This window comes from Calypte anna, chromosome 3 (genome assembly GCF_003957555.1).
Source record: "Calypte anna isolate BGI_N300 chromosome 3, bCalAnn1_v1.p, whole genome shotgun sequence".
Taxonomy (NCBI): Eukaryota; Metazoa; Chordata; class Aves; order Apodiformes; family Trochilidae; genus Calypte; species Calypte anna.
This window is the reverse complement of record NC_044246.1, coordinates 15,271,566-15,287,071: the sequence shown is the minus strand read 5'-3', so window position 1 is coordinate 15,287,071 and position 15,506 is coordinate 15,271,566. Positions and strand designations below refer to the sequence as shown.

The window sequence follows — 15,506 nt, the reverse complement described above, 5'->3', positions numbered from 1 at the left end:
AAAGTCTAAGTATGTCTTATCTGACCAGAATACACATAGCAATATGACCTCAATTCCAGGGCAATTTCTTGGGTATTCTAGCAATATTTTAAAAGATTGTGACATTGAAGTGTATAGTGAGACCTAGAACTCTATACTAAATTTTCTGTTGAACAGCCCTGGCCTGAAAAAATTCACAAAATGAAGCTAAACATCACATTGTTGCAGAACAGCTGTTACAAAGCCATAAAGGCAGTATTGTTACAGAATATTATACTTATACTTGGATGCATTCACTCTCTGTTCAAAATATTGACTAAGACCAATGTATTAATGTAAAACTTGTGAGTAAAATTCTTTGGGTTGGCCTCTTTGTGCTTTAGGACCTATTATTTATTTTTTAAGCTTCTGAAATGTGGACATTAAAAAAAAAGAAAAAGTAAAAGAGGGAAAGAGAGGAACTATATAGTAATCTGTTTCTCTGGCTTTACTGTCCTTGTTGTTTCTCTTCCCAGTAATTTCTCAGAAACAATCGAGATAAGCTACATTTACTCGTATGAGCATCCAGAGTACAAAATTCACAGATTATGACTCCTTATCCATATGGTATTGCCTTTCATCCATGCTTTTTACTCCAGCTTATTATTTAATTCATGAACAACTAGATGTGATAAACAACAGAGCAACAGTTTCCAGATGTGCATAATTTCTGTCACATTTCCAGTATATGAAAAGAAGATTGGTACACAGATTATTTGTTAACTTTGAACAACACCTAAAATAATAGTCTGGTATCTAATGTATAGCTTAAATGAAATTTATGCACCTAAATTCAGGAGAGCTGTCTAGGGGTAAAAAACCCCTATTCACTTTAATTTCTGAGGTGCAACATTCTTTGCTATCAGGTACAGAAACACTACTTTATTCATTGGGCTACCTACCTCCTACCCATTGAGACTCCAAAAATGATATGTCCTTCTGATGAAATCTCTTGGAGGGGGCTTGGTGCCTAACATCCATGCATGGCTAAAACTACCTGGGCAACACTGAGTTCAACTTAAAAAAACCCAGCTGTGTAGTGGCAGCCAACCTAGGGAAGATAAAATAAAGGTGTGAGTATTGGCTTCTAAATTCAGAAAGCATCCAGGTTCTGAATAAGAGTTTCAAGGATATGCTGAACTGCAATCCAGAGCCCTTAGTACTTTCTGGTGGTTATCCTAGATATCCCAGTATAGTGTATGTGGACTGTTAGGAATTCATGTGCACTAGCCACTTCCTGAACTCTGATATCTATGGGAAGGAGTCCTGTGCCTTCGGGTGAATGGGTCCATGCTTCCCTTTCCCTCATTTAGATGGATGGGACCTTGGGGTCCCTCAACAATTAAGTTGTATGCAGCCAGTGACTGTCTGTACTTAAAGGAAGAGAGAGGTCCAGAATGCTGTCATCAGAAAAATAAATCCCATTTCTGCACAGTTTTGCTGTATGGCCCTATGAAAGGATTTTTTTTTCTGTACCAGCCAGAGGGTATGAAAAGCTACTAGAAAAAATGTGGGATAAAGAGTGGTATGGAAATTTGGACCAAACAATGAACAGTTACTGAAATGCCCATCAATCAGAATGTGTAGATAATATTGTGAGGGAAAAGAAGTATGATGTAATCTGGCCAGAACTAATGAGAATGTGTGGAAAATAGAGGGGAGACGTAATATGGAGGTTAGAAATACATGCACAGAAATGGAGATAAGCTTTAGAGGGCTATAGATTGAGTAACTCAAGAAATAATAATAAATACAGCATCATCCTATAGCAGTGAGTGAGACACTGCTGTCTGATAAGCTTTCTGTATTTAAATTTGATCATACTTGAAGATGTTACATGTGTCAATAAACACTGTGATTGTCTCAAATGAGTGTGGCAAGGAAGGGAACTTGCCTAAGGCAGTTTTTTTTTTTATCTCAAAATGATCAGTATTCCACATCATAATAAAATGTATACATTTGTATTTGTATATATTTAAACTTCAAAGAATGTTGGGAAAATGTTGTATTTCCAAGTGGTTTTTATGTGCAGAGTTTAGACTGTAGTATGCAGCTGTGGATTCAGTGTGAAGTCAGGATTGTGCTTCCAGTTCTGAGTCTGTTGTCTTTCCTGGGATCTCCAACTGATGAGTTCTACTAAATGCCATCAGCTAACTTGTTCCCAGTGATCTGCCCCTTCTCCTTGCTGGTAGTTACTGTCTCCAATCCTTTCCTCCCAGCACAGCTGGCACAAAGTGCTTCTAATGTTCTGGACTTTCCAGTTAACTCAGTGATACTGTCACAGCTTCAGCTGCCAGTGTGCTTGTGCTGAGATGCCAAGCTACTGAAGGAGCCAGAGCACAGGCAAACATTGCTTCTGCTGTGGGGACAGCAACCTTTGACTGCAAACCTTGGGAAGAAGTCAGAGATTAAAGGAAAAAGCCAATAAAATCTTAAACTGCTGCAGATGTTTCTTCATTGAACAAAGACAGAAATCTGCTGCAATGGGTTATACTTTACAGTAGGTTACCTCAAGTATTATTGCTAATGCATTTTGAATGCTGATGAGGGCTGTATTTCATACCTTGAAAAATATGTATGCTATAGTCAGAAGGTTCTGAGTGCTGCAATAGTGGTTTTTACTTTCTTGATGCCTCTTGGGGCTTTCTCAAAGTTAGGACATGTCAGATTATATGGAGATTTGACCAACCATGTATCCCAAAATAGAGTATTTGCATCAGAAATAGTGTTGAGCCGGGTTATTAGTGCCGGATAGTTTGCCCCTGCATGTTGTCCCAATAGAGATGATTGATATGGTTTTGCCAATGGAGAAGGACAAATGTTTCAAAGAAGAGAGAGAATTTGCCCCAGATATTTCTCTGGGTCAGAGAAAGGCTGAAGTTGACTGGTTTTTGTTCTGTAGGATTTTGAGTTAGAACAGAAACTTCTTCCATTACTTTTCTTGTCAGATACTTTTTGTCTTAGGTTCTATTCTCATACCATCTCAGCAACAGATTTGCAGAAGTATCTAGCACATCTGGTAAGAGTTCCAATAACTATCTCTGTTTAAATGTTCTCCATTTGATAAATTACCCCATTTGAATATCTCTATTTGGGTTCAATGTCTCCACTTTAAGAAGTCCTTTGTAAGCTGTTACAGCTCTGACCTCAAGCTCAGTTAAAAAAGTATCTCCACAAGGCTCATGGAAGTTATGCAGTTACCCTCCTCTCTGTTTTCAAAAGTCAGTCTCGGTGATTATTTGCTGACTATACAGCTTTATTTTGTGCTTATTCAGCAGGATTCCTCAGGTGACTCAAGAGGATGCATGCAACTTTTATGAATTAAATTTCATAGATCTGGACTCCTGAGTATCTTCACAGTATATCTTGAGTATATTCACAGTTGGGTGATAACTGGGTTGAACTACATATGAAGGGGCATTGCATTACAAACAACAACCCCACATATTTCCAGTCATAATTTAACATGAGCTGGAAGGTAAAAGTGAGAAAATTCGTGGGTTGATTTAAAGACAATTTAATAGGTAAAGCAACAGCTGTGTGTGCAAGCAAAGCAAAATAAGGAATTGCTTTACTCCTTCCCATTATCAGCCAGGTGTTCAACCATCCTCCAGAAAGCTGGGTTCCAACACACCCAACCATGACTTGGGAAGACAAATACCATCACTTCAAGCATCACTTCTTCCTCCTTTCTCCTGCCTCAGCTTTTTTTTTTTAATATATGTACATATAAGTATGATGGCCAGTTCTGTTGAATATCTTTATCAATGCAGATGATTTTAAATTGGAGGACTGTTGATCTGCCTGAGGGTAGGAAGATCTACATGCTAGATCAAGAGGTCAAAGTTGGTTGGATAAGACTGAACAAGGCCAAGTGTTGGGTCATACACTTGGGTCACAACATCCCCATGCACTGCTACAAGCTTAGGGAAGAGTGACTGGAAAGCTGCCCAGGAGTGAAAGTCCTGGAGGTGTTGACTGATACCCAGCTGAATATGAGCCAGCAATGTGTCCAGGTGGCCAAGGCAGCCAACAACACCCTGGTTTGTTTCAGAAATAGTGTGGCCAGCAGGACTAGGGAGGTAATTGTCCCCCTGTACTCAGCACTGATGAGGCCTCACCATGAATACTGTGTTCAGTTTTGATTCTTTGGTCAGTTTGGGTCAACTGTCCTGCCTGTGTCCCCTCTCAGCTACTAGTGCACCCCTATGCCTACTCACTGATGAGGTGATGTGAGAAGCAGAAAAGATAGATCTAACATTTAGACAGTAAAGCATTACTGGGGACCAAAAATGCCCAAAAATGGAGGGTGAGTTCTGGGAATCAGAGATTACTTGGATGCATAAGAGGATGTTCAGCCAGGTATTTTCTGTAGCACCAAAAATTGGAGAAGGCATCAAGGTTTCAGGATCTTGTATATGAAATTCCTTCTTTACCTAAACATAGGCTTGGAAAATGTAAAATAATAGTAAAATAATAAAAAGTAATGAGATGAGAGGTTGTTGACAGAGGCTTCAGCTGGTCACTCATAAGGTCAGAAGAGATCCTGCATCAAGTCAAATGTGTGTCCACATCAGTAACAACAAATATTCTCAAAGGGAGGAAGTTAATGCTTTATGTGTACTCTTAGCTTGTCCAGTGTTTTTATCCTTTCAGTTAGCAGTCTTGGAAACCTTATAATAGTCTGATAAAACATAGGCGAAGCCTTAAAACTTGTGATGTGAACTCAAACAAAACCAAAAGCTTAATTTTTTAAATCAATGTTATTTTTTTTCATAGTAGCATACCCATTTTGTGTTGCCCTGAATATGTATTCAGTATAATAAATTGGAAAATAACTTGTAAAACAGTCTGGAAGAACACAAAGACAGGAAGTTAAAGGACAGCTGTACTATTCAAGTTATGGATACTGTCATATTTAGTCAGCATATAGGATACCTTCCTGTCCTTTGCACGAGTCTTAATTAGGCTTCTCTGTTCTATTTTATCTTTTCCCTTTTCCCCCTGGCTTTTGTCTCCTGTCACAAAGCTGAAGTTCTCTGTTACCAGTTCATCTCTTCCATACCTCAGGATGGTACATGTGTCCAGAAACACAGGCCAAAACCAACAGATTTATCACAGCCTTAATGACAGCTGGCTGCATGCTGAGTGAATTCTTAAATTCCCCAAAACTACTTTTTTTGCCAAAACATGTGGAGTTGCAGCATTCAACATTTTATTGGGACTGTTATCTCTAACTGAAGAATGACTCCACTGGAAAAAAATCATTTGGTGTCAGCTGCAGACCTATTTTTAGCTTCTTGTTTGGTGAACCTTCAGAAAACATAATTAGCCATATGTTGAGAGATGTTTGCCAAGTCTTAAATTCAATTTTTGTAAACCACATTTAAATACTACCTTGTCTACAACTTTACACTGTTGGAATCGGAAAACATGGGGATTTTTATAAGAATGTGATTCTTCATATTTCTTTGAATAAATATTTGTGTTTATGAAGGTTGTAGAACTGGCAGTACTAAAGACTGAGATCTTTGCTTTGTTTATATGGGAAGGTCTGTGCAGGCAACAGCACTGGAATCATCCCCTACTTCTGTCACTTAGAACATCAAGCCCTGCATGGGGGTAATGGTGTTCTCAGAGGCAGAAAAGTAGAGCAGGTCAGAAATATTTGTTCTCTTCCACAAGTATTTGTAGCAAAACCAGAACAAGACTACTTTAATCAAAAACATGTACAGAAAAAGTTATAATTTTGTCAAAAATAAGAGTTTCTACATGAAAACTTATTCTTTTTTCCAAATTAAATCAAAATAAACTGTCAAATTTCAAATTGGATTGAAACAAATTGAAAGATGAAATCATATCTGGCTAAGTCTTGGTATGGAATTATAGTCCAGTGCCTCATGATACCACTATGTCCTCTGAACCAGAATTCCATGATACCATGGAATACCATGATACCATTTTCCCATGATACAATTGCAATTTCTCCTTGAAAAATTTTCTGTGAAACATTGAATATTTGTTGCCCTGGAAAGGCAGTTTGGACTCTGTGAATTAGATAAATGTCTCGTTTTTATTTCCATTCATATCAGAAAAAGTATTTTTCTATAGAAATTGTAAGACTGGATTATAATTTTTGTAGCAGAAGGAGAAATTTTTTCACTGATTACAAGTGATGACTTCTTATTCTTTCATAAAGCTTCCAAAACAGAAGGGCAAGATTTCTTACAACATGTCCATGTCATGGATGGAGCAGAAGTGTACAAAGGCGAGAACAAAGGGAGAAAGGAGCATTTGGGGCAGTTCCACAGTGCTGGCAAGCCTAACTTACTATGAAAGTAGGGCTTCTGCAGCTTCTGTCCCAGCTGTACTGAGAATAATTGGAAGTCAAGCTTCTCAGCTATAATAATTTAAAAACCAGTTCTCATATTTTTCCATTTCCACATCCTCGTGTTGACAGCAAGCTGCTATCTATCTGTTCAGTCTTAATTTCATTGACTTGTTTGGATTGCTGTTTCTATGTTGACTTCAGTGCCAATTGGTAGAAACTTATGCAGATCATTTTGATTGTTGCTGATCTGTTTCTAGTAAGGTTAAAGAAAGAGAACTAACACTATTAAAACCAGGGATTGACAAGATAGAGACCTCATGTGTCACCTTTACTTTCAGTTGATTCTTGATGAACAACATATTCTCACTTCCAAAACCATTTGTTTCCAATGGCAGTGGCACTGCCTTTTGCAGCTCACAAGTGTTTAAGGAAGCTTCTGGGTCCTTACATGCAGATATCTGTATAGATAAGATGGCATTCTAAGGCACCTAAACTAAGGATGACCCACTGAGATTAATCTCAAGATTACTGCAAATTGTTTCCTAACTGTCCCAGGTCTCAGGATTGAATTGAGTGATATCACCCTGTGGGATACAATCGAATACAAGAATAGAAATATCCAGAATAGCGATAAGCTATTTGAGGAAAAAAGTGGTATGTTTAATCACGTTTCACTGAGCACTGACATCAGATAAATGAGTTGCTATATATAGCTTTCAAAGCACAAACAGCATGAGTGTTGATTATTTAGCTGGAATTTTATTAGTAAAATTATTAATGAAGGGGTGGTTTTCTATATGTTTAGAAATCAGTTTTTGCTTTTTTTTTGTTGTTTGAGTGTTAGTACAGCTGAGATGGAGGATTACTTTGGCATAGCTGGGCTGGGTGTGGTTAGTTCTTACAGTTAACCTGTTTCCCAGTTGCTTAAAGTTTTTCTTAGTTTTACAGATAACTTTAAGTACAGCATAATTCATTGGTTTAAATGGAAATAATTGAAAAAATAAAACTTCCTATGCAGGAAAATTTCATTTTTTTTATGGACAAGGAGTAGGTAGGGTTTTTTCTTAAATTTTGTTTCCTGAAAGCATTCAAAACAACACAATTAGGCTGTTATACTGCAGTACAGTGCAAATAATACCAATTAAACAATGCTCCAAGTTACTTAAGATTTATTCTCATGATTCTCAAGGAAGTTTAATTTTTCATGGTTCTTTGGTGCTCATAGAACAGTCTGATTTTCATGACCTGTGAATTTAAAAGGTTTTTCCACCTTATCCAGTTAAGCATTTTGGCAGCTTTTAATGACTTCATTTGCTCTGATTAGCTTACTCTGTGAATCTTTACTTGTCAGCAAAAGTTTATTTTTAATTTAGAATGCATTCTGATATAATCATAGATCTGGGGGGAAAAGTGAATCCATCATGGATTTTTTTCTTTCTTTGGTATCCAGATGTATAGCTCAGTAAAGATTATGAACAAATCTCTGTTTAGAAGATGCTTTAATTTGAAAGAGATAAACCCATCCTCCCTCAGAATACATATGCTGCTGAAATTGCACATTTAAGGGTTATGTTTTTCCTTTGTTGGTTCCATTCACCACTATGAATAATGGCTTCCCATGTGGTAATATAGTTATTTTTTAAAATAATTGGTGAACTGTAACAGTGTCATAGATCACAAAGAAAATTAATAAAAGAAGGGTAAAGGTGAATTACATGGAGCATGGGAGCCTAACTAAGAAAATGAGATAATGAAGTTAAAGAAAAATTTCTGTCAAAGACCAATGACATCTACACTGTGAGTTCAGTTGAGTAGTACAACTTGCTTGTACTACTGCTAAAATGGGATATTTAAAACTAAGCCCAACAAACAGGAAAAAATGAACTATAGGGAACCAGTTCTTCATTGGCAAACAGGTTGACTGGATGACCTAATATCACATTTCCACTGCTACTGCCTATAAGTCTGTCTGAATAAATACTTGAAATTCTGTATATCTCGTGGCCTCACTTGGACTTCCTTTGTATCTAGCAGTAGGAGATCATTATCCTGTGAATGTGTGTAACAGTAAATAGCTTTATTTTCAGCCTTTCTTACTGGAAAAAGTTAAATCTAAATATATGTATAGCAAATTGTGCCTACTTATTTACTTGCAGTAGTGAGAAGGAGATGGCTCAGAACTCTGATAGTCCTGTCAGTCACAAAAAATCCCTTTAAATTGTCCAGAAGCACAGAGGGGTTCAAATGCTGGGAAATAAGCAATGTTTTCTTTGATTTTTTCATATACTGAATTCTAACCCTTTGCATTCTGCATCTTTTACAGACCACCTGAAGGGCGAAATAACACGGAGACACATTCAGAGGGCAGCTCTAGGTAAGAGCAAAACATTTCAAATACAATGCTCTGCAACAGGGGCAATAAACTCTTTCCCAGTGCTGAATCTGCCTATGGGGCAGGTTGTATTTTCTATGATAATTTTTGCCACAATATTTCTACAACAGTCCATACTGTAAAGATCACGGACTGTGTGAACTTTGCCAGGGTTCACACAGGTTCAAATGGCACCTGATTTTATGGGTGATGAGAATAATAATGCAAAAGTCTTAGGTTTGGAGTTTAGGTGTTGACTTTCTTTTCATCTAATCTCTCCTCATTTTTAGGTGTTTTTGTGCTTTCTGGTTACTCTTAATTTGAATTCCCACTAATACATGTTGATTTGTCTTGATGCTGAGCTTGTAGCTATGTTGCCACATCCCTTTTAGTTTTTCCAACTCCAAGAGGGACTGAAGGCATATGCAGGTAATTTATTTTGCATCTAACTATACAAGTTGAGAAGTTATTTCTTGCAGTTTTTGTTGACACAGCTGTGAAGCTGAAAGTGTCAATGTAAGTTGTTTACATAAGTGTAAAGTCATCCAAATTTGGTTTAAGGTGCTTTAAGCTGACTCCATTCACTTTGTACTGAAACAGCCTAGGAGTGTTTGGAAGAATATTCCACTTTTGCTACAGTAAACTTTAGGTAAAATCTAAAAGAAAATTGCTGGGGAAATCCATTGGATCCATTAAAGAATCTGAAAATGGATTCATGGACCTTCTTCACAGATAAGATGGAGCAAACTCAAACCAGACTGCAGTTGATGGTTTTCTTTCTATGCATCCTTAGCACAGCAAACAGTATTTGTCTCTTAATATGAGAATTTGGGGGCTTTCTTTTCTTCCAAAAGTTTGCAAAATAGGTTACTCCAGAGTAACAAAATAGCTTCCCCTTTCTCTCCCTAATTTAACCATGCATTTCAAGATCTTTTGATGAAACTATTTTACAGCTTTATTAATTTTATTTAAAAATCAGCATTGGAAATAAGTGCTGTCCATGTCACGCTGTTTGAGTTGCTTAGTCTGGAGAAAAGGAGACTGAGGGGAGACCTTATCACTTTCTACAACTACCTGAAAGATGAAGGTAAATCTCCCAAGTAACAAGTGATAGAACAAGAGGAAATGGCCTGAAGTCATGCCAGGGGAGGTTTAGATTGGATATTGGGAAAAAAATTCTTCATTGAAAGGGTTGTCAGGCACTGGAACAGGCTGTTAAGTGGTGGAGTAATCATCCCTGAAGGTATTAAAAAGATGTGTAGATATGGTGTTTAGGGACGTGCTTTAGTGGTGAACTTGGCAGTTGTAGGTTAATGGTTAGGCTTGATCTTAAAGGTCTTTTCCAACCAAAACAATTACATTTTTCTATGATTCAGTGAAATCCAGTAGTCAAACTAGGTTTATTTCAATTAGTGTGAGAAGAGGAAGTAAGGAGGTGCTGAGCTCTTCTCCCTGGTATCCCGTGACAGGACATGTGGAAATGGTTCAAAGCTGCATGTTCTTGATATTCAGAAACATTTCTTTAACAAGAAGGTGGTCAAACACTGGAATAGACTTCCTAGAGAGGTGATCAATGCTGTTTAAGAAGCATTTGGACAATTCCCTTAATAACATGCTTTAACTTGGACAGACCTGAAGTGGTCAGGCTAGATGACCATTGCAGGCTCTGTCTAACTGTTCTGTTCTATTCTATTCTACTTTATTCTGTTTCAAGTATCTGAAGTTCAATCTAAAAGTGATATATAATTTCTTTAATTCACTCCAGGTTTTAATACTATCTATTTACTAATTTAACCCCTCTTTAAGACATTTTACATCAAGATGAATCATAGAAACACTATTTATGAGAATTCTTCATTGTCACCAGTGTTTCAAAAAATGAAGTGATATATTCTGACTGTATGTTTCAGTCTGCATGATAACATCTGGTCTTGTATACTTATTTATTACTGAATAGAAAATTGTGTTGCAAATGCTGTTCTCAAGAGCTATGCTCCTTTTCATAAAATAGGTGAGCATAATTTTTTCATGTCCATAGGAAATGACATAGTAGTGACTTTACCAGCTATACATTCACATTGTAAATATCCTGTTGGTATTCCAGTGCATAGCAGGCAACCCATGTGTTTTTTGGCTTTTGTTTTGAGCATTGCTGTCTGCTTATCATCACTAAGTCTGAACTGCACAAAGTATTTTCCAGACTTTTTTTCCCCCCTTCATTATTCTTTTAAATACTCCGAATATTTTGACTTAGTATTTATTCTATGAGTTGGGGAGTATTATTTGTCTGCCTGCCTTTTTGGATGAATGTTCTTCCAAGGACTAACAGGTGTCAAGTCTCCTAGGAACTTCTTGATGACCAGAATGTCATCAAGATATTTTTAAATTAAAACTGCATGGTAAAAAGGCTAATTAAGAGTCTGTTGAAATCCCAACGTGAAATAAAACAAACCATTGTTTCAATTAGAAAGCAAGTTAACATCTTCCAGCTGCCTTTTAAAATTTTTTTTTCTTAACTGAAGGCATTTTATGGTTAAAACCCTTTATGAAGCTATTCTGATTGAATGTAAAACAGTGTAGATCTGTTTCCCTTGTGGCTATGCTTAAGATGTGGATTTATTCTTGAAGGAAAACTCCACTGCTTAACCTATTGTTCTTAGCTATCTCTTAAAACACCATATGCTAGGAGTTTATAAAGGACACAATACATGGAAAGTTTCACTGGAGGCAAGGGAATGCTCCATTTCTTTCAATACACAACCAGAAACATCAAATACATTGTGTAAAATTGCAAAGATTCACTTTCAGTGTGACTTTCATCTTTGTTAATTGTAAGAATACCTCATTATGCAACTACCTTATTTTGTCCAGGAAGATCTTTTAGAGTAACAGGCTTAACTGCATTTTTAGGCAGCATTTGAAATGAAATAATGTTCAAACTACTGAGATACTGACAGAGCAAAAACATTGGGTCACCAACATCTTCTGGGTGGAAAACACGGAAGAGAAGCTTTCCCTGATATTTGTTATGTTATAGAAGGAAAATACAAGTTTTATTTCAATGAAATATTATCCTAAGATGCTTAAACTAGCATTTTGGTAAAATACAGGAGCTGATTCTTCATTAACTCATTCCAGTACTGCATTGGTAGGGCATGATTGCAGATAATTGGCTACTGTAATGATAGTCACCAGCACCGGGGGAAAGACTGAAGAGGCAGAAGACTGGATCCCAAGTTGGACCTGCCTGATGACACAGGGAGCTCCATGACACTTTAATGGGAAGATACTTCTATTGGGATGCAGTCATATTAGCAAACACATGTTTTGTACTGTAACTTTCCATAATAGAAGCCACTGAACTGAGACAATTTTGCCTAGTTAGCTCTCTTGAGTGGATGCCACTGTTGGGTGAGCTCTGGAAGTTAGGGAGGACAACTGAACATACTCCTGACTGATCTATCTGTATCAGAAAAGTTTACTCTTTCTATAAGTCCCTCAGGCCAGTCAGACAGCTTCTGACAAAGCTTCATACACAGAAGATTCATTCATTATGTGCATGTTTTCTAAATTAACATGAAGGTTAGAATCTGCAGGCAGTAAAGCAGCATCCTCAGCACAGCATTACCCTCGTTATCAATAATTGCAGTAACTTCAGTTTAACTGAGTCGAAGTTTTGCAGCTTTCCATTTCAAATATTTTTTCATATTTGTCTTGTTATCCATGAGTCTCCCTTCTATTTTTATGTAAGTTTTGAAATCCAGGCTAGTAGCAACCTACCAACTCTTTTGAGATCCTCCTGGAAATATCAAGAGATGACAAAACATTTCAGCTCCTGAGATTTGTTGGGTCCAAATGGCTCTCTTTCTGTCCAACTCCATTGTCTCTGTAGACTTATTTGAAAAGGAAAAGACCAAGTACAAACATGGGTAAAGATGGTAAATACAGGTCTTTGTGATGAATCTGCATCTTTTGTAAGAATTTCAACTTTAAGGCCCAATTTTATCAACAGTTTGTTAAAAAAAAACCACCTTGTTCTCCCAGGTTTTATAGCTTGGATTTTAGAAATATGATTTTGTATTCCTGCTGTTATTCAAAGAGCTGTTCCCAAGTACTTTTTTGAGCAAACTTCTTTGAAAAAGCCCATTCCTCAAAAAAAATGAAATGACTAGGTGAGTCAGAGATAAGATATATTTGCATCCCTTAAAATACATACCAGCATTTGATTTAGAGTGGCAAAAACCTGAGAGCAAGGATTTTGGAATCTGCTATTTTTACGTTTGGACTTGTAACACAATTGTTTTAAGCAGAATAGGGAGCTTTCTCCTTAGCTTTGTTCCCTCTGTATCTTTGTTCACATTTTCAAAATTCCATGCCTGTTCTAAAGCTATCTGTAAGAGTTTATATCGTTGTTCCTGCCATGCTATGTGTTCTTTTAGTGTGTTTCATTCTGTTTCCTCACCTTCCCTTGATTAGAAGCGAAAGAACACGACCAGTACCAGAACAAAGCAGGGGCAACCAGTGCTATATAATGTGTCAGGGTATGACTGCAGGAAAAATTCAGCCAGTGTTAGGAAAGAATTTCAAATAAACTATTTTTCCTATTCACTGTTTTGTAGTGCCATTGCTGTATAGTCTATACCTGATGGGATGCAAATGTGTTTCCTGACACATTTCTGCATTTCTGGAGAGGCAGAATTGGGAACTGATGCTCCCACTTGTCCCAGAGTGAGATGTCATAGAATCACAGAGTAGTTTGAGTTCGAAGGAACTTTTAAAAATAATTTAGTCCAACTTTCCTGATATGGGCAAGGACACTTCCCACTGGACCCAGAGCCCCAGTTAACCAGACCTTGAACACTTCCAGTATAGCTCATGCCAGTAGTGAGACTGGGCCACCATGGTTTTTATCTGGTGAGAATATAATGTATGTTTGGGAAGAGTATGATACTTCTCTTTGCAACCATAGCAGCATCCTACATGTATATATAACATTATTTAGGCTAATAATTAGTGTCTTGAACTCATCTGTTGTGATCTTTGTGAATGGAAAGCATACAGCACTTCCAAACTGCTGGTTTGCATCAATCTCTGATTTAAATAAATCCATACTTAAATAAAATGAGCTCATTTTTTTTCACTGCTTTGCAGCTTGTAACTGAGATGCCTTTTAACTTCGTTCATATGAAGCAGTAGAGTCTTTATCTGTACCAATGCCATGAAATGAAGAGACACAAGTGTTTTCTATCACAGAATGACAGAAGCTGAGCGAAGCAGCAGTCTGTTTTCCCACACAAATCCAACTCAATTCATGGCAAATAATAGATGGCCTGTTTTAAGACCATCATTCCTGGTGCTGAAAAATGATATCTTATGTATGGGCTAAATCAAACACATTAGAGAAATAATCTGTTCAAAGTCCAGTGTTTCAGATTCTTTTTTTCAAGAGATAAAGCAACATGTCTGCAGTGCTCCTAGGCATCCAAAGATGCTTCCTCTAAAATTGTGTAGGTGGGGCCATGTATTTCCAATCTGTAAAATATGACTACAGTGTAGTCAGTTTGCAATGGCCTCAGACTAAGGGAAAGACTTCTCTTAGAAATTCATAATTTTGATGTGCACAGTGTTTTTGTGTGTTCATCTGTTTTCATGCTTGAAATCTCAAGCAACAGCAGTTTTGCTGTTCTTGTGCATGCAGGGCACTGATTTTATTCGTAGGGTGGCCTCTAGTGGTATCAAGGCCACTCTTTTAGGTGATGGGTTTCGTTTCTTCAGTCTCTATTTCAAAAGAAAAAATCAGACATGCTTTGCATCAAAGTTTATTTTTTGAATTCTGAGACTGACAGAAAGCTGGTAAGGTTGTGTTTGTTAAAAAGGATGGTGATTGTTCACTGTGGCTAAGACAAAGATATCAATAGCAAAACAGGATGAAAATTTAGAAACCAGTGTCTCTTTGCCTTTTTTGAATAAGAGCTTTGCTCCGCAGAGTTAAAGATACTTTTGAATTTTCTCTGTGCAGTTATTGTAACCTATGAAGTACATATAAAAATATTTATCAGATTAGGTTTTAAGCAAATGCTTGAAATACTGATGTGAAGTTAATTTTGAAAACATATACAAGTAATTATGTAGGGTAAGTAGATTTGAGGATCTTTGGACCTTCTTGTTACTGCAATGTATTAAGTCATTGTAGATATTCCGGATTTGTATTGAAGGAAAAAAGCCTGGACTTTAGTCTGTGATAACTGAGAAGTTACACACCACAAGTGACTTACTCTCTTGGTTTCACCTGCTATTTTGTACAAGTCAGCACAGCACATGCCTGAAGCTCTGACCTCTTGAAGAGCTTTTGTATTTTTGTATGTACCAAGTTCTTCTGTGAAGAAACAGCAGCTAGACAAGCAATAGTGATTCCCTTGCAGCGGTACTTGAGGTTTCTTCTTAGGTAATGTTTTGAGTTTTTCCCAGTATTATTTAGTAATGAAGTTTAATAAAACTGTAGGGAGATATTCTAATAAGAAGACACTTCTTAAACCTGTCCCTCGGGCTTCAGTCCCACACAGACCTTGTTTTCCTTAAGTTTCTATTCAGTCTTTCTAGGGTGTTTTGAATCTTTATTTGTTGCTGTAATTTTTCTGATACTCTTTTTAGCGGGTTTTACTAGGTGCAATGCTAAATTATAGAGGCAGCCATGAGTTTTCTTTTCATTGTGTCTTTAATAACTGCATCTTTACTGGAAATCTTTGCAAAAATGTTCTCCTGAACTGTCAGAAAATTCTGAGATTA

General features: G+C 37.0%; 1 protein-coding gene across 1 annotated transcript in view; it reads left to right on the top strand.

The window, feature by feature from the left end:
* KIF6 (kinesin family member 6) overlaps positions 1 to 15,506 on the top strand; it is a 145,553-nt gene that overhangs the window by 107,335 nt on the left and 22,712 nt on the right. Inside the window, exon 16 of the mRNA XM_030447857.1 lies at positions 8,673 to 8,723. Coding sequence (XP_030303717.1) covers positions 8,673 to 8,723 — 51 coding nt within the window. The remainder of the gene's footprint in view (positions 1 to 8,672; positions 8,724 to 15,506) is intronic.